Source organism: Daktulosphaira vitifoliae, unplaced genomic scaffold (assembly GCF_025091365.1).
Source record: "Daktulosphaira vitifoliae isolate Bord-2020 unplaced genomic scaffold, ASM2509136v1 Scaffold_5, whole genome shotgun sequence".
Lineage (NCBI taxonomy): Eukaryota > Metazoa > Arthropoda > Insecta > Hemiptera > Phylloxeridae > Daktulosphaira > Daktulosphaira vitifoliae.
In genome coordinates, this window is record NW_026099576.1 from 27,178,469 (window position 1) to 27,202,143 (window position 23,675).

General features: G+C 34.3%; 1 protein-coding gene across 1 annotated transcript in view; it reads left to right on the top strand.

Annotated features, from left to right (window-relative positions):
• Positions 1–6,799: 6,799 nt before the first annotated feature.
• LOC126907761 (low-density lipoprotein receptor-related protein 2-like) overlaps positions 6,800–23,675 on the top strand; it is a 41,798-nt gene continuing 24,922 nt past the window's right edge. The window contains exon 1 of the mRNA XM_050689351.1: positions 6,800–7,237. Within this exon, the coding sequence (XP_050545308.1) occupies positions 7,120–7,237 (118 nt within the window). The 5' untranslated portion in view covers positions 6,800–7,119. The remainder of the gene's footprint in view (positions 7,238–23,675) is intronic.

Below are 23,675 nucleotides of genomic sequence, written 5' to 3' on the forward strand. Positions count from 1 at the left end.
GAACCCAATTTCGGTGCTATTAGATTTACTTTCCGGGTTGATTTCCTGTGGACACTTGAGCGTCTTGAGGGATTGAATAGCGACTGTGCGCTATGGTCTGAGGAGTCAAACATATAGTGCGCGCGTGTGTGTTAACAGCAGGTATATTGTGGGTTTTTTTAATGGTATTATATGGCGGCGGCACCGAAACCGTGGGCGTGGGTTCGATGTCCCGTTATGCTTTTATCCCACCGTGACTGTGCAGTCACTGACGGCAAATATTATTGTCTGCCAAGCCGAGGGAGCCGCTCCAGTCGTCATCTTATTTTGCATTTTAATTCCGCACTGTGCTCTTCGGTACAACACAGCCGTAGGTGGAAGAATGGACTGAACCATCGGACGAGTTATTGTTGTGTTGAAAACAAAATATAAGTTTCAATGTCAAAATCACGTGTGATATCAACGTCGTGGCTTTTTAAAAAAATACTCTGCGCACGAAACTTGATGAATAACGTTAGGGACTGATTATTACAAACAAAAGGGGAAAAAATTGCGACATAAAGAAATCAAAAACATCAAAGAATAATGATAATGTACATTAAAGCCAAGGGAGGTCGAGAAAACATATTCTCCTCCCCGCCATGACTTTTGTATTAATTAAACGTATTTAATTTGGATTTCAAAGAAATGTTGATCTAAAATCTGGTCTCATATAACTGGCAACAATGAAAAGGTTCATATTTCCCATCGTACAATTTTTAAGATAGACAATATTTTTTAGTGACCAGGTAAACTGATCCATTTTTAAAATTAAATAATTAAGTTGTATATTAAAATTAAGTCATAATTCAAAATTATAACTTAATTTTAAGACAAAACGTTGTTTTTAATCAATATTTTGTCGACTGCTCTGCAGTTCATTTCAATTTTAGTAACGTCTAATTATCTGCTGAGAGTTTCTCAATTCTTAGTAAAATATCATTAATCCATTTTGTAAAATAACTGAAGTGCAGTGCAAAAAAACAGTCAAATAGATAATACGCCTTCGGATCATCGAGAACGTCCTTCGTAGAATTTATTTGGAGGCGTGGTCCAAAAAGGAAACTGTTAATAATTTCTCTTTTTGGTTTAAAATTCAGTGCTTCATATTTTATTATACTTGGTAATTATACTTTTTTATCAACTCAAAACTTATGCCGAATTTTTAAATAATCATTGGATACTAAAAATAACTTTCAATTTATAAATAAAGTATAAACAAAATCCTGTTGTAATTAATGTAAACAACCCATTTATGTAATAATAGACTTCCCTATACATCATACTAATTTACATATAATTTGTTTTAAGATCAATTCATTCAATTGATAATTATGCCATAGCCCTAGGTTCAGGAAAACAAGGCCCGTACATAACATGACTTGTATGGTTTCCATGAAAATGGTATATGCAATATAGCCCAGCACTGATTATTTAATTGTTTGTTTATTCCATTTAGTTGCAAGTTATATAATTATTTTATTTTTGAAAATTAATTTTATATTTGAATAGTAATTGTCTGTAGAATTATTTAAATTACAATAATTACTCAGTGCAATAGTTGACGCCAGTGTGGAATTCAGAATTTTTTTCTAGAGAGACCTTCAGAATTGGTGCAAGCAGAACATTTTTTTTTTTTATAAATTAAAATTAAACAAAAAAAAAATAATAAAGCGCGATTATTATCAAAGGTCTATCAAAATGCCAGAGAAGGCTCCAAGCCTTCTGTATTATATCTGAATTCAACAATGATCATCCCTTATGTCAGTAAATATTTTTTTAATTTTAAAAAATAAGTAATGAAATAAATCGGAAGTTGAGGTACATTTTGGATATCACACTGTGAGCGTCAAACAGTTTTTAAAGTATTTACACACTAGGAGATTAATCGCATAAAACCAATTATGAGCGATTTTTGGCGGCTGAACGCGATTTTTATGGTGTGAATAAAAATTCTATGCGAATTTTTATTCTAGTCGTGTGCGGTTAAAACGCTCAGTATGTAAGTACCTCAAGTGTACAAATACATTTAAAAAGCATTAATTTTTATGTAAATTAAGTTTGTCATTTATTTTACTAAATGTTCTATTTAATATTTGATGTTTGTATAACTACTTCCACGATCATCTTAATATAATTACAAGTCTGTGAATAATTGTACTAAATCGTCGCAACTACACGATTCTGTGTGTTTGTAAAATAATTATTTGTTTTCAAAAAGTTAACTCGTAAGTTAAATATATTTAAAATGATTACAGTTTCATGTTTATGTTGGATAAGTGTCATGGTCACTCAAATAGAGGTTAGTAGATACCTATCTCTATCTGCTCTCATCACTGATGAAAATGTATTCTTATCTCACGTGGTAATCATCAAAAATATCTGTACTAGGATTTGTAAATCAGAGATGTGTTCATCGAGTAATAATTAAAGTTTATATATAGAGTCAACATATTTCCCCATAGATTAAATTATTTCTTAAATGAATTTTATAATAGATTTTTTATAATGCATGTTTTTTTTAATGATTTAGATACATTTATAAATGGTTAGTAAATATCGCTTATAGTTGGCCAAGGTTTCAATAAAAATATGACATAAAAATTTCAAATGTTAAAAAATATAAAACATTTTTTGTTATTTAAGCTTAATGACACTATTGGATTAGATTAATATCAACCGGAGTCGGAAGTTGTTGCATTCAAATGTCATTGTTCATTCATTTATTTTATTATAAAGCGAGTTGAGTTACATAATAATGGCAATTTTATTTATGAAAGTTAATATTGAAACTAATATTTTTGAAATTAAGCGTATGATTATTTCGTTAAAGAATTGTATTTGCAATTTGTTAGAAATGTCGAATAAAAACTTAGTATGCTTATCTTTGAAATAGACATAAGGAAATTTTTAAAATAAGTTTTTTTTCGTACTAGATGTCTTATGGATTTTAATTGAAATTTATATCCTTGCATCACATACTTTTTTGTAGTGCTTTAGTCAATTTTTTTAGACCAATATAGTTAGCATAAAGTTTGTTAATTGCAATACACCCATGTTTAACTAATATTAATGAACAACCAATTATTATAACAATTTTAATGGATAATTAGTTTTGAAAAAATATTATTGTCTTATAATAAGACAATAATTGTCACTAAAATATTACTGGTCGAATTGGAAATAATGAATACCTCATTTATTACAATACTTAATTAAAATATATCGATCTGGTTACTGAGTACAAGTTTAGTCTTTTGAGGTTTCCTGACGATTGAGTTTTCTATAAATTGTGATTAACTGTTCAATATTGAGTTGATATTCAAAAGACATTTAAACGTTGTAGATTAATATTTTGATTTACAGCTATTGTTGTAAATATTTCTAAAAAGTTAATTACACAAAAATGCATCGTTAGCATTACATTTTGTCAATGCATGTTGTACATAAAATACACCATAAGTGTAGCATGTTGTCATTATCGATTTATCTATACAGCGTATTGTAACGGGCACGGGCAGTGCACTAGGGCAGTAAACACCATATGATGACATAATACAAAATAAGTGAACTGTTTAATAACGTTTGTGTTTTATTTATATATTAATAACAATAATCAAATTTATTTCCAAAGAATAAAACAATTAGCTTTTTATTTTTTCAGCGTCCCTTGGTACGATTTTCGACCATAGATCCTTTTGTTGCAAAACTAATAACAAACACTGCTTCTTGTCATTTATTAAACTTTTATAGGCGACAACGATTTTTAATTTATATTTATTTAATGACTTGCAAATATATATTTATTGTCAATTAAATCATTATATATCTAAACTTTAAAACCGAGGTCAAAGTTTACTTGCTCTTTCTGGTGTGCATAATGGTTTAAGCGTTTTTTTTTTTTATGATTAAATTTTATAGAAGAGCCGTAATTAAAAACACATTTCTTCGTATTTTATTAAAATTTATAATTTATGTATTCGGACGGTTCTCCTGAATCTTAGAACATAAATTTTAAAGACATAAAATGTCTTGGAGACAATTATATTGACTCTATAATCATCGATATCGGTACCTAATCTACTAAACTTTGAATAGTTTACATTTAAGTTTTATTGTTTGAATACATCTTATAATCAATACAATGACTCATAAATCCTAAAATAGCATGTCAATACCTAGGAGCGTGTTTATAAATTAATAAGTAGCGGCGTATTTCGAATTTTTTCTAAGGGTTTATAGTCCTTTTTGTGCCCTTGGCTAGACCTCTATTGAGAAAGGGAGCACAAACCATTCTTTATTTGAGAAAATATCATGCATTTTTTTTTTACTCTTTTATCAACATAATAGGGCAGAATAGAAGGCATGTCCTCTGTGCCTCTTATAATTACGCCACTGCCATCAACTCGTAAAATGCTCAGCCGTAGTAATTTAATGTGCTTTTTAAATTTGTTTTATCCTATAGATGTTAATGTTTCCATAAATAATACTTATGGAGATAAGAACAATTCAATAATCTTCGTTTTCTCGTTAACGTATCAAGTTGGCCTCCTCGACGAGTCTCTAATAGTATTAATAGATCCCTAATTACCCTTTATCTTTGTTATTGGTTAAATTCATAGAAAAATTTACTGTCATAAATCAGTAAGTTATTGTTTGAGCAATTAAATAAGAAAATTCTAGTAAACAAACAGCTTTCCTTTGATTGATTAAGATTTATAATTTATGCGTAGTAAGTTAATTGAGATAGTAACAGCTATTAAAAAGGAAATGGCTAGTTTAAGTAGAATTTCGTATTTATAATGTAATTTGTGATATTGGGTCAAAGGATAATTGAAAAATAATAACATCATTAAACAGTCGCGCAAATGTTCATCGAATTATTTTTGTACAACACCTCGTAAAACATTATACGATTTCGATGAATAATAATGATTTTTCATACCTGGTATAATGTTTATTAATAAAATAAATGCTATCATTTACCTATTTAAGAAATATGTTAATTGATGTAACAATATAAACACCTACGACGGTTTTAATTTATTTTCATTAGTCGAATGTAGAACATACTATGTTATATTGCTAACAACTCAACATTCGGTTAAACAAATTCAATGTTTTGCACCGTTGAATTTGGATGTAACATGGGAAAACCAATAAACTAGATACATTTTTTTTAATCGACATAACTATTTGAATAAAAATTGGTAAATAGTTTAATCGTGGTAATATCCAGTGCCGGTGTAAGAGCGAGACTCTGTGTTAGGTCTAGTGGATCCTCACACATAGTAATGTCTTAATAAGGGTTTTGTTTTTAGGGGATATACACGAGCACAACTTTTATTACCCCTTTCAAACAAATAAAAATTGTACGGCACAGGCGCTCCCAATTATGATTTACTCCGCGCCCCGTAAAATTTAACATCAAACTGGTGATATCAATACTAATAGTGTTATTTAACGCAACCAACCACTGGAATTATTAAATGAATAAAAAACGTTATACAGAGTGTTCAAAAAGTAAGAAAACAGGTCAATTGTTACAAACAATGAGAACAATAGAAACCCTATTTCCTTACTTACTGAACATCTATAGAATTTTACTGGTAACCAATTGACATGTTTATGATGTTAAATTTGTTGAGATTTTTTGGCTAACACAAACGTCTCTATAAAAATTAGCCTACTTTTTTTTTAAAGTTAAGAGATAGATAGAATTTTTTTTTAAATTATTCTTCTTCGTAGTAAGTACTAATTCTTAGGGTGGAAATCGATTGGTTGCATTTATTTATTCGGGTTGATACAAAAGAAAACAATAAGTATTTTATACATAAAAAAAATGTAAAACAGCTGTACGATGGTATTAATGAGTAAAAAATTGAGTATTTAATTCTCATTATAATTTTTTAATGGCATGTGTAAGGTAATTATTGCACTCCTTCGTTGGTAGGTGGTACCTTAAAATACTGCAATAGACGTGTTTGAAAAATATAATTCACCGAATGCTTTTCATCACGATAGATTTCCTAATGAAATTTAATAACGATTATTAAAAAAATACCAAAAGTTTTTTTAATAATTTATAAAGTGTTAAAATCGTTTAAGTAAATTTAATTTTTAGTTTACTCACTAGTTAACTTCGAAAAGTAAGAGCGAAAAAATTGTTTGTTATCGAAATTTATTTTTCATTAATTTTTTTGTTTAGAAGAATAAAAAAAGAGTAGCAGTGTGGGAAAGTGTTTTATTTTTATTTATATAAAATTGTTCACTTGTTACAAGACGGACACTCCTTGGGGTATCGCATAGGACGCGTAAATCCGGTCGAGGTCGACACTTCCGGCACAAAATAAGTGCCCAAATAGATACTGATTGTTATCAGTCAATGGCACGTACCGCATCGCACGACCACCGCAGTGATACCGACGGGGTAGTTTGTTTAATTTTCGGTGTGGTCGGGGGTGGATTGGCGGGCGCCTGCACGCGCCAGCAGGTAGAAAAATAATTAAACTCAAAGGCGTTGCTCGGGTTCCACCTCACCTCACCGCGGGCACCTGTACAGCCGAACCGGTCACCGGTTTTCTTCGGTGCATGCCGGTCGAGTGTGTGTGTGTGTGTACGATCCGGTTGTACGTCGCTTTCCACGCCGTACGTGTGCCCCGTTCGTCCAACGACGTCGTGTGGTCGTGGTGCGTGCGTGCGTATTCGGTTTAGTTCAACGTGTACCGGCCGGGGGAAAGAGAGAGAGAGAGACGGCTAGAGCGGGCCAGCGGCAGTGGCTCATTCCACAGGCAAACACAGTCAACAAGTAGGTAGTGCCGAGTCGTGACCACCACCGCCGGTAGTTTGTGACTTTGACGCATTCAGTGACAACGCGCGCGATTCAGTGCACTTGAAATAAATAATAATTTAACTTGTGACTTTTGCGACCGTTTATTTTTTTCCTACTAGGTTTTCCGTCTAGTTCGTGCTTTTTTTTTTTTTTTCATCCGATTCGGCCGCGTGTGCATGTCTCTTGCGGTCATCACTGACGTTACGTTCGGTCGTGCGTCTTGTGTCGCTGTGATGTTCTGAGTTCATAAAGTGCGCTGTGCTCATCAAATGGTGCAGACTGTGACCCGAACGGACGGCATGGCACTGCCGTCGTTTACGGTCGGCCTGCACGTCGTGGTCGCCACCGCGATTCTGTTGGCGGCAGCCGGATACGCTCGCGATGCAGGTACTTATGAGCTTTTTCTTATTAATTGTATTTGTGGAGCTGGTCCGCTCAGTCGGAACAGCGTTAGCGTATACTGTCGCATTTGACCGTGCAAAAATCGTGGTAAAGTAGTAAATGTATTCAGTTGTCGACTTTTTACCTGATATCAAGTATTATCTGGAGCAATTCCTTCATTCTGAGACGTTGTCATTTTTCGCAAACGGCGGACAAATAAAAAATTAGTGATGTTTTTTTTTTCAGTCGACTGTGTGGTCGGATCGGGTCCATGTAGTTTTTTAATTAATTAGTATGATCAAACGGCCGCGGGGTCGCCGTAAGACTGGTTTTACCGTTTTTTATTTTATTGTTATTGAGTAACTTTATACATCTTTGTAACGTCACAGCCACCGACCGTTCACATTTAAATTAACACGTCGTCTGCAACTCGTGTTTAGTACGCGTGCACATAGTGAAGAAAACTATTAATGTGGATTATTTTGGAACGAATAATATTTTTAAAAATTTATAATACGTGATTATCGGTGTTGATAAGGTTTATCAACTACTCCGAGCTTTGCCGTCGGCTGGCGTATTTGTTGATATCCGAGTCTCTAATTTAACGACCATTGTAATAGGCCCGACTTTCGATCGCGGATAATGGAATATGTCGGCCGTCCGTAAAAGTCGCCATATGCCCATGTCCTGAAAATACTGTTAATTAAACGGTATTCACCGTTTTACAGAATTTCATAGTTATTTGGGTATTGTCGTTAAAATAACGTATTGATGAAAATTAATGATCTAGTCGTAGAAAGCGTTTTCGATAGGCTAACTATTAAACGTTCCGCGGCTTATGTACAAATCACCTCTGACGTGATATTGATTTTCCTTATAAATAGAACACAACATAGCCGACACGACGTTGCGGTGTATTGTTGTAAAACATGTTAAGCTCGAAATATACACACGCTATTGTCGTTTGGACTGAATGAATCCGACCGCCAAGGCCGTCGAGTAGTTTTGAGGATAAAAATTTCCCTGGAAAATCTACTCCGCCCTGTCCACCGCCTAATGCGCAATTAAAACGTGTTATTTATTATGTGCAAACGGCGGTATTCGTCACTAATCGTGTCCGGAGGCGCAATCGGCTTGACGCCATGTCTGCGTTATATTTTGGGTATAACAAGTCAATTAGAAATATCACGGAAATGTTTATGGATCGCTTTCGTGTATAACGATATTTCAATTGGCACGGCAGATCGCAGACTTAGAAAATATATTCTTCGTTAATAAGCTGATATTGTTCAGAAAAAGAGAAAATGGCACAGTTGGCACTGGCCAATGACCGCACACAAGCCGTTTCGCTAATCGCATTTAGCGTTTCTATCTGTTCCGCGCCCGTGTGTACGGTGATTTGGCCGTTTAATCGACTTTTGCAGTTCGTTACGAAGGTATTCAACGAGTTTTGACCGCGCAGAGTTCAATTAGCCGGCGAGCATTTCTTTGTGATTGTTCGTTACGTTTTCAAGAAACCGTTCACAGTTATTTCTCAGTTGTCAGTTTCGATCGCAACAATTAACAGAAACCGCATAGTAATGTCCACCTTACGTTTGTGTTTAAGCGTTTTGCTAACGACACGATTGTCGCGCTTACTGTGCGTCGTCGTCGCGGGCAGGCGACAAGTAATAAATGTTTAGGACTCCAAAAACAAAACAACTATCAACAGCAAACTTGTAATTTTTTACTGGACCTGCTACGTATACTGTCTATTGTTGCCCTGTTCGATAAAAATACCTTATACACATCGAGGCTGTACAATTTATTTTTATTACCAAGATTTTTTTTTCTTCGTAGCACGTTGTTGTCTATGCGTACACTGGTCGAACGTCTTCTTCCTTCGTCTTTTTGGACTCTCGCGCGGCTCTCAAACTCGGTACACGGCGATAAAAATGCCGATGAAATACCATAGTAATATTTACATCAGTGCGCGCGGCACTTGAGCGTATATCGCAGCAGAATCACCGGCTGCCTGGGAAGGTCATACGCGAAACCCGTGGCGAATGACGATGCACCTCCGGTCTGTTGGGCAGCGTGTGCTAGCAAACGTGTATGCCGTTCGATTCCCATGCAACGAGACCTGGTCGTTTTTTGCATTTCACGACGATTTCAATCGTATCACTTCGGTCGCCGTTATTGTACAACAACTGACAGGGGCGATTAGGAAATAAAAAAACCTGTTGCTACCGTTAGTGAGACACTGTTTTCAAATTACTGGTTTAGGTGTGCACCAGCGCAAAAGCGACTGAACGAATTCTATTCAAATTATTACGTTTTGTTACTTTATTTCCCACGAATATTCATTGTGTTATTAGTAAACACCAAATATGCAAATAAAAAGGAATAAAGTATACTTCTTTTAAATTTATTTAAATATAATATAAATGAATTTATAAACATTTTTACCTCGTATTCGACATTTTATATAAAACATGGAAATGTTTATGATACCGAGAAAACTTGAGTGTATTGATTTATATCGGATAAAATTTGAATATTATTTTCTACTTCTCAAGTTACCCGTTAAAGAAACGATATTTTTGCGAAGAAGAAAGAAACAAACACAAAACCTGTCATCTATTTGACATATTGTCAGAGCGTATTGGAAATAAAGGTGCAGAATTTCATTCGCCTATCGTGTTTCTATGTAAATCCCATTTAAAAAAACAGTCCTCCTCTCGGTCAGTCATTGAATTTGTAATTTTTTATGAAACTATTAAAATTTACTGTTTTTAACGAGGTCAAATTGGTGCTTATATCAGCACAGCGATCAAATGAGATCTCGTGTAATTTCTGTAAATGATTTGTAACGTTTGTGCCGCTTTTTGCTGACATGTAAACTATGATCGGCCAGCACGCGGCCGTTACCCAGTGATCCCAATGCAATTACAAAAGTGCTATACGCTAAAAACGCGGCCGTGTGATTTATAACACGTTTAGGTATATTTTCAACAATAATTAAACAACAGCGATAAACTTATCTACAAGTGGGACGTTTTCTTTATGGAAACGGGTTCCCATTGGGACAACCGGTTTTCGCCAACCGATAACACTCGTACTTTTCGCGGCGCACATTTACAATTTTCAATTAACGCGGCAATGACAAAATAAAATGTTAATCGTGTGGCAATACTCATCAACGCGGATCGAGATGTTTATTTCGTGTGTCGAGTGTTCGCGTACGGGTACTGTAACGCGATGTGCCAGTGAGCTTGAGGACTTTACACAACAATCGTTACGATCACAGTTATTGCCGTTCTCGACGGGTGTACACGGCCCGAGGAACGTCTGTTTACTTGGGTGTAGGTAATACTAGTGACAGTATTTAGTCTGTGCGGTCCATATTGTTATTACGACGACAACGACGTACCGTAATGACATGTAGCGTGTGCATACAAACACAAATACAATGCATACGGAATGGCGACGTACTGATCATGTGGTAATGTCGTCGGTGCGCGGGAGAGAGTGACACGCCGGCATTTAAAGTCCCGGGCTTAACGAATATTTTCCCGTCCTTTATGAGTTTTACCCAAACAATGATGGGCGTTGGTTACCTGGGACGGGCCGCCGTCGTCGTGAGGCCTTAGCCGTCGCCTTCACCTCGGTGATATTTTTTCATAATATTATGTCGGGACGAGTTACACATTAAAACTGTTTTCTCGTTGTCGTCAGTCCGCACGCCTTATAAGCTTTCTACGTTAATTCTCCCCGTGTTAAGCTTTTACGGATTACACGCACCGGCACATTCCGTCTCGTGCATGATCGCCGATAACAGCATTCAACTGTCCCCGGAACGGCTGATCCCGAGAATTATTACACTAATAACAATTTTTAGAGTTTCAAACAAAACGACTGTTACAATGAACGGTAATAACACCAACATTATCGCTTATTTTTATTGCCATGGAACTTTTTTAGGGTTGCCCGTATCTAATAACGTGCTCGTATTCTATACGTGTAATTATTCTTCTGGCTTAGGGTTGATTAATGAGGATAACGTAAAAGGTGACACTCGTGATGAAAAAATATTCTTGATAAAAAAAAACATAATAATTACTTTGTGGAATACGTTCACTAATGCGAACACTCGAGTTAAAAATTAATGGCCAAAAACAATTCTCAAAGTGTTTCGTAAAGTTGTGGTTGCTAGTTGGAGTATAGTTTATAACGAGTAACAGTAAATTGTAGTTTAACATTTAATTGTACAAATAGAATTGTAAATTATACTATTGATCCAGTTTGGAGGGGTAAACAAGTTACTTTTATAGGTATTTTGACAATGGGTATATAGCCATAACAACGATTGTTTGTTTTCAAGTCTCTTCTATTGAAAAATAAATGTAAAATTTTTTCGATATTTTCATTATTGCGTCGTTTGCTCTTTCGTGATAATTCAATTTTTTTACGCTCGACTAGATTTAAGTGAATCTATTTAAAAACTGATTTTCCCTTTGAAAACAATATATATTTTGCATGAGACTTTTATTGTGTTATTACACAATAAAATGTTTGTGCAATTGTAGCGTCGGCTATGCAAATAAATTATTCCAAAACCTACCGAATATTTTTCGGCTAAAAGATAGAATNAACAATAAATGTTTGTGCAATTGTAGCGTCGGCTATGCAAATAAATTATTCCAAAACCTACCGAATATTTTTCGGCTAAAAGATAGAATGATTGCATTATTTATGCATTTCTGACTGCCCGTGAGTGGATCGTTAAGCTGCAATGTGTACACTTGCGGCACTTTGTGGAATTGATGCTTTTTAAATGTGCGGAGGAAAAAATTACAACAAGCAAAAACACGTTTTGTTATTTGCTATTGGCGAATAGATGTCCAACGGAATTGCATAATTCCAATGATATTTATTGTTTTTTTTAAATACACACGAGATATTTTGACTTCTGTTTGTTAATTTACGAAACAAAATTACATAATGTTTGAAATAATTGTTTGCGTGCAAATCGCTCTTTGTACACGAAGACGGTTGATTGTCTGAAATTCCGAGGGGGGGGGGGCAGGGTTTGGATTCGAAGGATTACAAGTTTTTGTCAAAATTCTATGGGTTGGTAGACGTTTAGTTTTTACTCTAAACTTGGCAGTAAAACTTGGTTGGCGACTCCACGTGTACTCGGAAGGTGCTTTTGTTTGTTGTGTTCGGCTTTTTGGTTTCTTAGCGACGAAAATTGATTGTTCCAGCTACTGAAGACAAGGGTGCAACCACCGTGCCGCCTGACTTACACTGTAGTGGCCCCCTCCAAATCGTAATGCCCCGTACGACGTGGGTACGGTGTACACAACAAATATTTGCACCGCTTTATCGCCAAGACTAAGTTTCGAGTAATTTACTCATCGACCGATTGGAGGGGGTACTGCGTTTTTTGATTTCCTACACCGGCGTGTGACCGGCATACCAAATAATAACAAATGGGCTTTTTTTTCCACGAGGATTAACATGTCTTGCATACGGTAACGCTTTGTGTCCCAGTGTTTTCGAACGAATAATCGCGTGCGATAACCTGTTCGTTCGGATTTTGGTGGAAACGCGGGAGAAATTTATATGCGAAAACATTACAATAGGATAACGAGCGGCGGTCGCGACTGTTATTTCGATACGTCAAGGCGACCCGACCGTGTCATCTAATTTTGTGGCGCAGCTGTTTTTGGCACGTCCGTAGTCATCCACTCGTAATATATCGCAGTATTTTCCTCGTTATCCATTTATTGCGGACGAGTCGGCAAAGCCCCCAGGGCCGCTGCGACTGTGATACAATTAGTAGGTGCGCGTACAGTGTTATCCCTCTCCGTTAGGAACGCGGCTCGGACGAGTCTATTATGTTCTCGCTGAGACATCAGTAGCACCGTAAAAAACATCTACTGCCGAATGGCTGCAGGTCACCTTCGGTGCCGGTTTACTGCGTTATTTGTTGTGAATGTGACACGGCCGGTCGCGTTCACGGTCACCTAGTGAGGTACGGTTTCAGTCGTCGTCGCGCGATCGGCGGGCGGGGAGTGGTCTGTGTAGTTATCTACGACATCCCATTAATAAGAATACCTGACTTTGTGTGTGTACTTGATGACGTTATGTGTCCTACCCAGTGAAATACTCGACGGTTGTTTTGTACGAAATCCGGACGGCTAAAGTAGTAGAGGAGTCGGAAAACCCCCTCCCCGTAATGATTAGCGATATTTGAGTTTTTAACGATACAGACGGAGAAATTGTTAAATGACGTTTTTGTTGTTTGAAATTAGAAAAAAAAAAAAATAGCGATGCAGAGAAAAATTTCCAACAGTAAAATTACTGATTGTATCCATCCGACTAACTTATTTTAATTTTTTATTATCGCAATGGTGTGGCTCGAATGCTGTTGAAGTCAGAATTCACTTAACCTATACATAATGTATCGACGTATCAATTAGATGCATGTGGGAATATCGTTCCCTAATGGTCAAACTTATTTCGAATAAACATAGTTTAGACACCTGTGACGTTTTAGGGTCAACTTAACGTCGACAAGTTTTTCTGAGTTGTCGAAAGTTTTAAAAAATTAGTATTTCCGTGTACAGAAAGTAGAAACTATAAAAATATCAACATTCGACCAAAGTTTGAAAAATTGCATACGGTTGATTATTAAGAATTAGTCAGTCATAAGTCAAACTTTAGGAGTATTCTTTTAGTAACAATAATTTACTCTTCTCGATCGTAAATTTTTGTGAGCGCGAAGTTAGTTGAAATTCAGTCGTCTCACAAAATAGGAACATTGTTGTTGTTTTCAACGCATTTAGTGTAATCTTAAACAAAATAATATTTCTGCTTTATACGTACATTTTTAAGCCCAGAATATATATATATTTTTAATTTGTCATTAAAAATAAAATTGGGTTTTTTTTCAAATAAAAGACTTACCAAAATCCTCTAAAAAAGAGTTGTTATAAAAATATCAAATTTAAATTCAGCAACCTTAAAAATATATTAATCTATTTCATTTTCTACTTAAAAATAGAAATTCTGACTCGCATTAATTTTGTCCAGTTAAAAATGTGTTTTGTATCACTGCGCTGCATTAAAAATGTTGCAAATTAATTGAGTTCAAATCGAATTATCCACTTTATAAATTATTAAATGACGTACTGAGAGATGAAATTTTGTTTTAACTTTATTTCGAACCCAATGAGAATCTCGCTTTTTAATTGACCTGTAGGTATAACTTCTGACTTTTTATTTCAACTCTAGTGTGGTCAGCGAATTGAAGTGACCAATTTTAAATGACTGTTGGGCGCAAATAAAGTGAGCCCACTGTAATATTGATTGAGTGCTATTGTTTTTTTTTTTTTTTCATAAAGTTCTTTTAAATTATACTCGTATGATATTGTATTTTTTTATTTTCGTACATGCAATGTAAAGAGTTGTGTAGTAGATAATATTAAAATGGTGTTGGCCCGTATCCGCCTTTCTTTTTAATTTGATTGAACTTGTTAAATAAGTTAAATCACCGACGTTGGAACTAAATTACCCGTCCTACGGCCTACTATTTCCACGGTTCATAACATCAGTCAATTGAAGCGTTTGACTTTTATTTTCTGTTAGTGTCATTGTGGACTGCTCATATTATTATTGAAAACGACCATCAATGTTTGTCCGCGTACTCCATAACACACAGACAATATAATACCATTTTATGTGATAATAATCGATACACGCTGACGATGACACACTTACGACGGCGACGGGTTTACAAAACAATTTAATTTTACCAGTCCGCCGGTGAACATGACGATAACGTACCGAGAAACGGAGAGGAAAAGGGAAGATGTCCGTAGTCGTTGCAAGTGTGTCACGACTTGCCAAGACTGCGTTGTCCATTAGTGTATAGTATTATTGTTGTACTTAATTTTTTTGTGCAAATAAACTCTACTTGTTCGTTAAAGATTTGCAAAGGTAAACACACGAAGAATCGTATTCGTTAAGCGTCGCGAACAAATCCATTTTATCCAATAGCTTCGCGTTTATGCTCATTGTTGGCTGAAGATAAAAAAAATGAATTATCGTATTATCAAGCGTTTGTCACGAGCTATTGTCGTCAGCAATCACTGTATTTATATCTGGTGCCGTAGCGAGATAAAGTGGTTTGTAAAATAATATTATTATTTTCCATAATGTTTTTGTATATTTTTTTTATTACAATTCGTATATCCGGTCGACGGCCGGTGTAGTAGAGACGGTAGCGGAGTTGATGTGTGTCAGTGGCGACCGTGAAAATCGGTGGACTTCTCCATCGTGTACAGTTTGTAGGAACGTCAGGGTGGGGTGACCCACTTACTGACCGTGAAGAGATCGCCAAAGCTTAAAGAGTTCAGCCTGAAAATAACATTGTAGTGATAATATTTGAACACAAGAAGACAAACTGTACAAATATGGCACACGAGTAGTTTCTGTTTACATTAATTATAATTATTGTTCAATAACATTTTTTCTGATTATTATTGTTACACATATTTTATACAAAACGTTTTGTGTTTCCCGGCCTACTTATGCCGCAATGCACACACACACACACACACACGAATAAAAGGTTTAATCAATCGTATAGACTACAAAAAATGTATTATTCATCATGCGGGTTCTCAGATCACACTAGCCGGCTCTGTTCAATGCCATTATTGTGATTTAACGTGAGATTTCGCTATTATATTCATCTAGAGCAACAACATTATTAAAAAATAAAAATTAACTTTACAATCTTAATATGAAAAAATTAATAACGTCCTATTTTCTAAAGCCAGCGTAGAAAATATTTCGGTTCATATGAGCTGCACATTATACTAAACGGTTATCACGTCTAGTCACGACTTTATAGCTTGCATTGTTTTTTGACCGAATTTGTGAATGAACGTTTGGTTGCTTTCAATAAGAGTCTCCTTTCTTTTCTCTTTTCATCTCGAATCGCTCTTTTTAATCAACGTGTTTGTCAGATGATTTTTATTTTTCTAATACGAGCTCAATAATTTTTTATAATTGTATCGGCTCTTGGAAAATTTACATTGATACGAAGACGATGGAATAATGTGATAAACAACAAGCGCAGTGTTTACATTGGCCGAAACGTCGTAACAATTTGTAGTTTCATCAACAGTGTAATATTCACTAAAAACATATATTTTTAAACATTTTTTACCCAAGAACTAGTGACCGTGTCGGCGTGTGCTATGACAACGTATCGGCTACACTATTAATAAATATGATGATAGTGTAATTGCACTAAACAATACATTAATTTTTCATTTTTGCGCGATTTTTTCTGTATTGTGATACGTTTTCAGACGTTATAATTTTAACTTGAGTTGTTTTTTATTACCATAGAAAACTTAACCTTGGAGTTTTTTTTTTTGTAAAGGTTCGTCAGAAATAAATGTTAATGAAAGTTTCTTTTTTACTTATATTATTGGCATTGCAACATGTGATGCATAGTATTTACCAAACTTTATTTTTAAATAATATTATTGTTATTCCTTCGCATTGGTTTTAATTAATTTGTCGTGGAATGAAATGTTAACAACAATTAATTAATTGCGCGCGGAAAGAAGTGTTCATCCAGTGCCGGTAATTAATCGTGTAAATTGAGCTTTTCATATCGGTTTTGTATTAATTTTCATCGATGGCGGACAATCGCGTTAAAACAATGCGTAAGTAATTCGACTTCTAGTGCGTTTATGATTATGATTTATTTGACTTCTCCTCGCGATATACATTATATACCTCAAGTATAAATTCTAATTAGTTTAGGTCCGTGAACCCTTATGGTTTACAAGACCGGAGCACATAAAGGCCTAGCCGCTCTCGTCGAAGGTCGAAACTGCGGGACATGACAGACACATAATATACTTTCATAATACATACGCACAATCTATGGAACACCCGCAGGAGTCGATGGATGCTCTTCTTTTGTGTCGGGGTAGGAGGTGTGCGCGAGAATATCGTGAAGAATATCAAGCTCGTTTGAAAAGCACCTCACTGTTGGCCCCTTGCAGATTGTGTTGACCGGAGGAATGTTGTTGCCCACAACCAATAGATATTTCGTGTAGATGACGTGACTTAGTTACAATCAACGTGTTTTTTTAACGGATTACTGAAAAAAAAAAAAAACAACACGTAGAAAATATCACCACCGTCGTGCATAATTATTGTTAACCTTTATTATGTAATAACAGCCAGGTTAGTTGATGGTATGCCAACTAATTTATTGTTATTAATTATCAATATGATTTCGATTAAATTTCGAGTGTCATTATCGTTGTGTCATGTACAAATGCGAATGCTATCTGATCTCATACGTCAAGTAGTATGGAAATATCTATTCCCAGTAGGATGTCCTGATATTTCATAGAATGGGTTTTATTCGACATAGTATTTGTACGGGGTTAGTATTGTCAGAATAAAAAACTTTGTCGGTTTTTAAAATATTACCAATCAAATATCTATCGATCCGTTTCCGTCCGGCCGGTGAGCTACTCATAATTTGGTGTGACCGTTGGGTTCACGTCGTAAAAAATTTTTTATTATTAAAGCTTAATAACCTAACGCGACAGTGAGTGACGATTGATATATTTACAGAGTTATGACTTTATGAAGTCGTTAAGCAATTCTCGAGGACCGTAATCTGACGCGATCTCTACAAAGTATTTAATTACTCAAAGTCGGAAATGGGATCCATTTGAAATAAAAATCGCCATCGCCTGTTTTGTCTTTAATGAGTTTCTCGCGCGTTTTTTAAACGACTGTAGTCAAATGTTTGGCGGGCAAATGCCTCGTCATTTTTTCGGATGTATTTACTGCAGCCGGTTTATTCTCGGGCCAGCGCTGTTGATATTGTGCCCTCTAGAGCTTACAGTTAATTGATCGGAATTACTATTCGCGCGATAATGTTTGCTTGGCCTTTGCGTTTGTGATTTCTTCTTCGTCATCGCAGTCCTTCAGGCCGCATAATACGCCGTACAATGGAACGGGCGACAACTCACTACAATAATAACTCGGCGACCTATAAATGTTAATAACCGCTGTCCCGAGTGTATCACTTAACTCTATAAAAAGAAGAGTTGCTATAAACTAATTCTTCCGGCCAATTTGGTGGTCATCTCCTCCCTCGATTTGTTTAGTAATATAATGAACGGCGGTGATAATAAAAATAATAAATTCTATCTAGCCAACAGCTGTATGTATATAACAAACATGGAGTACAATGTGCACTTGCACGTACAAACGCAACAAGGTACTTTGCTGTGTTCCGAAAATTTATCGCTGGAATACCACTGTTTACATCACAGACTTAATTTCTCAACTGATTTTCTAGCTGATTGGAATATATCTATTTTGTTGTCCAAATGTTTTCAGTCAATCATTTTTGGCGAGTAGAACTCGTATACATTTCTCTTAAAGTCTTAAATTAGTTTTCAGAAATTCTTTTTTTGTCTCTAGAACTAATTTATAAAATCAAGAAAAACGATTTCAGTTAAGCCTCGCGTGGCCACTAATCTGAAATCAAGTAGTCCGTTGCTCGTGATATGTTTACACTAATAGAAATTTTTGGATATTGTTTTTTGAAAAATCATTTTCTGTTACTCACGAACTGTGAATAAATACGCTCGTTAATTTCAAGGTGATACAGTTTTTTTCATAAATTGCGATTTTACAACTTTATTTATCACTGCATTTAAAAAATATATATCTACAACAAATATTGTTATCATACATTTATGGTACTATACTGCAACACGCCTGATAAGTAATTGGGGTTTGTTACATTGACGTAGTCTGGGGAGAGAACTGAAGGAGCTATTATCTCAGAATATTCGTGCTATGACCAAGTTATTTACAAATAATTATAATTTTAGGTGGATATTGAGCAAGAAAATATAATGTAAAGGTCATTAAAATAAATTTTTACTACAAAAAAGTCTTCCCCTCTTCAAAAAAATGGTTCTGGCTACGTCACTGATTTGTAATATGTTAAATACTCAAACGGTCAACGTTATTTCCGAGAAAAATTTAAACGAAACTAGTTTTATCGACTTTGAAATACGTAAAAATAAATCCTAATAAAAAAATATTCTATTAAATAAACATTTCATAATTTTTAAGGAGTCACTTTAATTACGACTATTTCTTTAAAATTAAAAAAAAAATTGATACTTCATAAAGTATGATATAATTTACGATATCAACTTTTCTTCGTCGAAACAAAATTTGTAATACTTAAGAGGTCATAAATAAACGTAAAAAATAATTTATGTAGAGATGTTATTAAATTTTGTACAAATTGACAGTTAAATAATAAATGTAGTGACCGTTGAATTGACATCGTGAAGAACGTTATATTAATAATGCTCCCACAGAATTGTTTTCAGAATGATAATGGTTAACAAATTATTCTCTAACCATAATCGAGTAGGAATATTTAATAGCTTTGTTAGTTTATAATAAATATATATTAAACTAAATAAACACTTCTTGATTTACATAAATATTGGAGATTTTTTTTAAATAAGACAACTCGACGAAAATACATTAATATTCTGAGAATGTGTCCTGCAAAACGTTTATAACGGAGTATTTGTCTTAAAATTTGAGATGCGAATAATGTGTTTAGTAATTGAGTGTCTAATAGTCACTTGTATTTGTTAAAATTCAATTAGCAATTGTTTTGAAATAGGTAAATAAAAACATATTTTTATGTTACAAGTAGAAATAATAATTGTTAAATAAACACTTTTATTTAAAGTAAAGATTATATTATTTAACGGTATATTCTGAAAGTCTAAGAAATAGGACATGAAATTTGATGACTATTTACTTTAGTCGATTAATTAAAAATAATAATAATAATAATAATAAGAAACTTTTAGAATTCATAAAAATATATTATTCAATCATTTGTCAATTGTATATTTTATTACCATAGAATTTTAAAATTTACTTCATCAATTATTAACTAATGGACAATGTCCACAGCAATGTACGTTAAATAATAATTAAATATTACAGTTTTTTGGTAGCTATTAAATTATGTAATAAAAAAGTTAGTTATTATTGGTAAAACGTATATGTATATTGAAGTAATTACATTTTTAGTCCATTATTATTTACGGTAGTCGATTTTGTACTTCAAGGAATGTTACATAATATAAAAACTAAAAATTTAAAATTCAAATCAACTTTACTTACTGTAAAATACAAGAAAAATTAATGTATTTTATGATTTCGCGTCATATTAAACAACAATTTTTTTTCAATTTTCTAGAAAAGCAATTAATAATTAGAAAAATGTATTGTGGTTTTATTTTTTTTATAAATGTTTTTATTTTTTAAATGACAGAAATATACACATTATAAAAGCTGATTAATTTTCAAAAAGATTTAAAAACTTTTAAATAGTTATTTTGTTGTATGTACATTATGTTTGAGTAATCGATTAAATTAATTTTAAACGATTTGAAATTATAAAAATGAATATTATAACTGTAACAGGTGATATTAGTAGTGGACAATGTATAAAGTATAATGTAATAGGCTATATGGCGGTATCGGAATGTGCGATATTAATGAAATTGGGAAATCATGTACGACTCATTAACGAGAGTATTATTATTTTAATAAGAAAACGGGATTTCTGTGTGCACAGCACCATCGATTTGGTATTCATTGGATTGAAAATTGCTAGTAAATATTTGCAAGTAATGTGAGTGTGTGCGTGTTCCTCCTTACGTGGAAATTGGTATTTAATGTCATACCAATCTGTTTTTTTTTGCCATTAAAAAAACCTAAATAATTTTGGTATGAATAAAATAAATATTTTGATGACTCGCTACCGTCTATGATTATGTTCTTCTTTTGCGTCAGACCGGCCAAGGTCGTTTACAGTTGGTATACGCTCGTGTTAAGTATATCCATTGCCGCCATCGATGCAAAACACACTCAAACTATTTCATGCGCGCATATCATATCGTTTGAATGCATTAATATGGTCAAATATGTTATATGGTTGTTATATATATATATATTTTTATTTCCGAGTTTTTAGTGGTAAGAGTACACGTGGGGTTCTCATTGATTGCTCTTCACTTTCGATTTATTTGACACGCATATAACTAAACAATTGATCTATAAAAACCTCATACAAATCTAGAAACTTCTTGATATCGTTGTTGAAGTATCATTGTATCCTAACCCGAAGATATTCATCTGTATGTCGTTGAAATGGCATTATCTTCGCCGCAAAGTCAATCCGCTGCGATTTGATAACAATATCATTAATTTCCATAGGAATAGCGTTATACGAATCCATTTGTCCTGCGTTCTCACACTGTTCGTTTCGTGCACGAATTCTCATTTACATTATACACCTCATCTCCCTTCTATTTTGATCATCCTTGTTAGTGATTTAATTATTTATTATTATGTATATGATGATAATAGAAATAATGAATACAATGTTTTAATGTGACGGTGTACGCGTATTTCGGACACCCTGGAGCCATAGTTTGTTTACATTGCACGTTAAGTCCTTGACAAGATCTACGTGGCCAATTGACAATTTCATCCCTATTGTTCTTGCGTGTGTGAGATCTGATATTGTGTAGGAGAATTCGTACTACCAAATCGAATGCACTCCCAGATGAGAAACGTCCAACGTACGGATAACATTCACCATTTATAGCGTATTGTTTTTGTAAATCATAATTATTTATTATCTAAAATATAAAAGACAACGGGACTCCGCGAGTATGAGATTTTTTCCTACTGTTTTGGTTCATGAAGCATCAAACCTAGAGATTATAGTCACTGCGATGCCTAGTCTTGTAATTATTGACTGAGTTTCTTCTTTTTTTTTTTTTGTGACAACTTTTGGTTCAAACAAACAATGAGTTAAAAAATCAATATAAATCGGACAGTTGTTTTTCATTGGTATCTAACGACCGCAAATACCGTACGGCGTCGTCATCGCTCGGTAGAGTTTCACCGAAATTATCTGTGTAAAACCATTTTGTTCGTGTTATGTTTTTGTCCAGCACTTCAAATTAATAATAATGTGTGTTGCACGCTTATAGGATATTAGCTGTGAAGGACGCGTATCGGTGTGCGCAGAAGAATAATAATATAACCTGCAGCGGTGTACACTCGACAATAAATAAGAATGATAAGTGTTATTATTATTATTAATACATATCGTTTTGTATTGGTATTTGCAACAGATGCATTAATAATTAGCGAACGAAAGAGCTAAAGCAACGAACGGTGTGTTGTTATTGTACCCGAAGACGGCCATTGTGAACAGAAAGTTATTGACGAGCAATGCTCATCATACCGAACCGCTGCAATTGTGTTCGATTCACTTAAATATCTATAATGAGGCCTATACGTTGGAAATTCGAGTTGTGCGTTCAATTATTTTAACGTTTACCAGTGATTTTACGACCTACTGTTGAGAGAGAAACACAACGTTTGGTATCGGCTCTCGTGCAATTATCCCGACCATTTTTTACCGGTCGACTTGTGCACGAGAAAATTGGTAATACCATTGACCGTGTGTTGAAACGTCATGCGATCACGTCCAGCTAGTAGCGATAGTGCGTTATCATAAATAAAGCAATAGATTTCTTGTACGGGTACTTAAAATTTTTTTTAAAAGAAATGACCATTCATCTAGTGGTGAAAACAATAACAAATATAGTATAATACTGTCGAGCGCATAGAGCGACGTTCATTAGTGTACCTCGACGTTATTATTTTGATTAGTAAAAGTCTGCGGTTTTCGGTACTTTACACAAAGAAGAGTTTGCGAATGCGACCGCAAAACGTTACGTGTGTGTGGGATTGTCGCATTCTGAAATGGATACGAAAAGATTAATTTTATTAAATTTCAACGAATCTCCAAGCCGGGAAATCAACAATACTTATTCTGTCGCAATCACATGAGTCATGTAATTGCATATTCATACACACCAAAAAGCTGTGCGCATAAATTATCATAAATGAGTCCACGTAGAGTTATTATCTTACTTATTTTTTATTTATTTTACCAGTTTGCAAACTTTCTGGCACACGACGATTTTTCAGTAATAATTTTTAACGTCGCCATGGGTTTTACAACGCCGGCGTTAAAGTCACCGCAATCGTGTACCGTTAAAATATTAAACTTGTACACATACAGTTTACATCAAGTTTCAACCCGATAACAAAATCTAAACGTTCGCACTCGCCTTATTGCGAGTCTTTTGAACTTATTCGAACGTGATTAAAACAATAACGCAACGTTGTGCAATTGAGAAAACACTGTGACTGTCGGTGAAACTGACGTCGATGTCCAATGTATAGGAGAAGTAAAGTCAAATTTAACGTATTC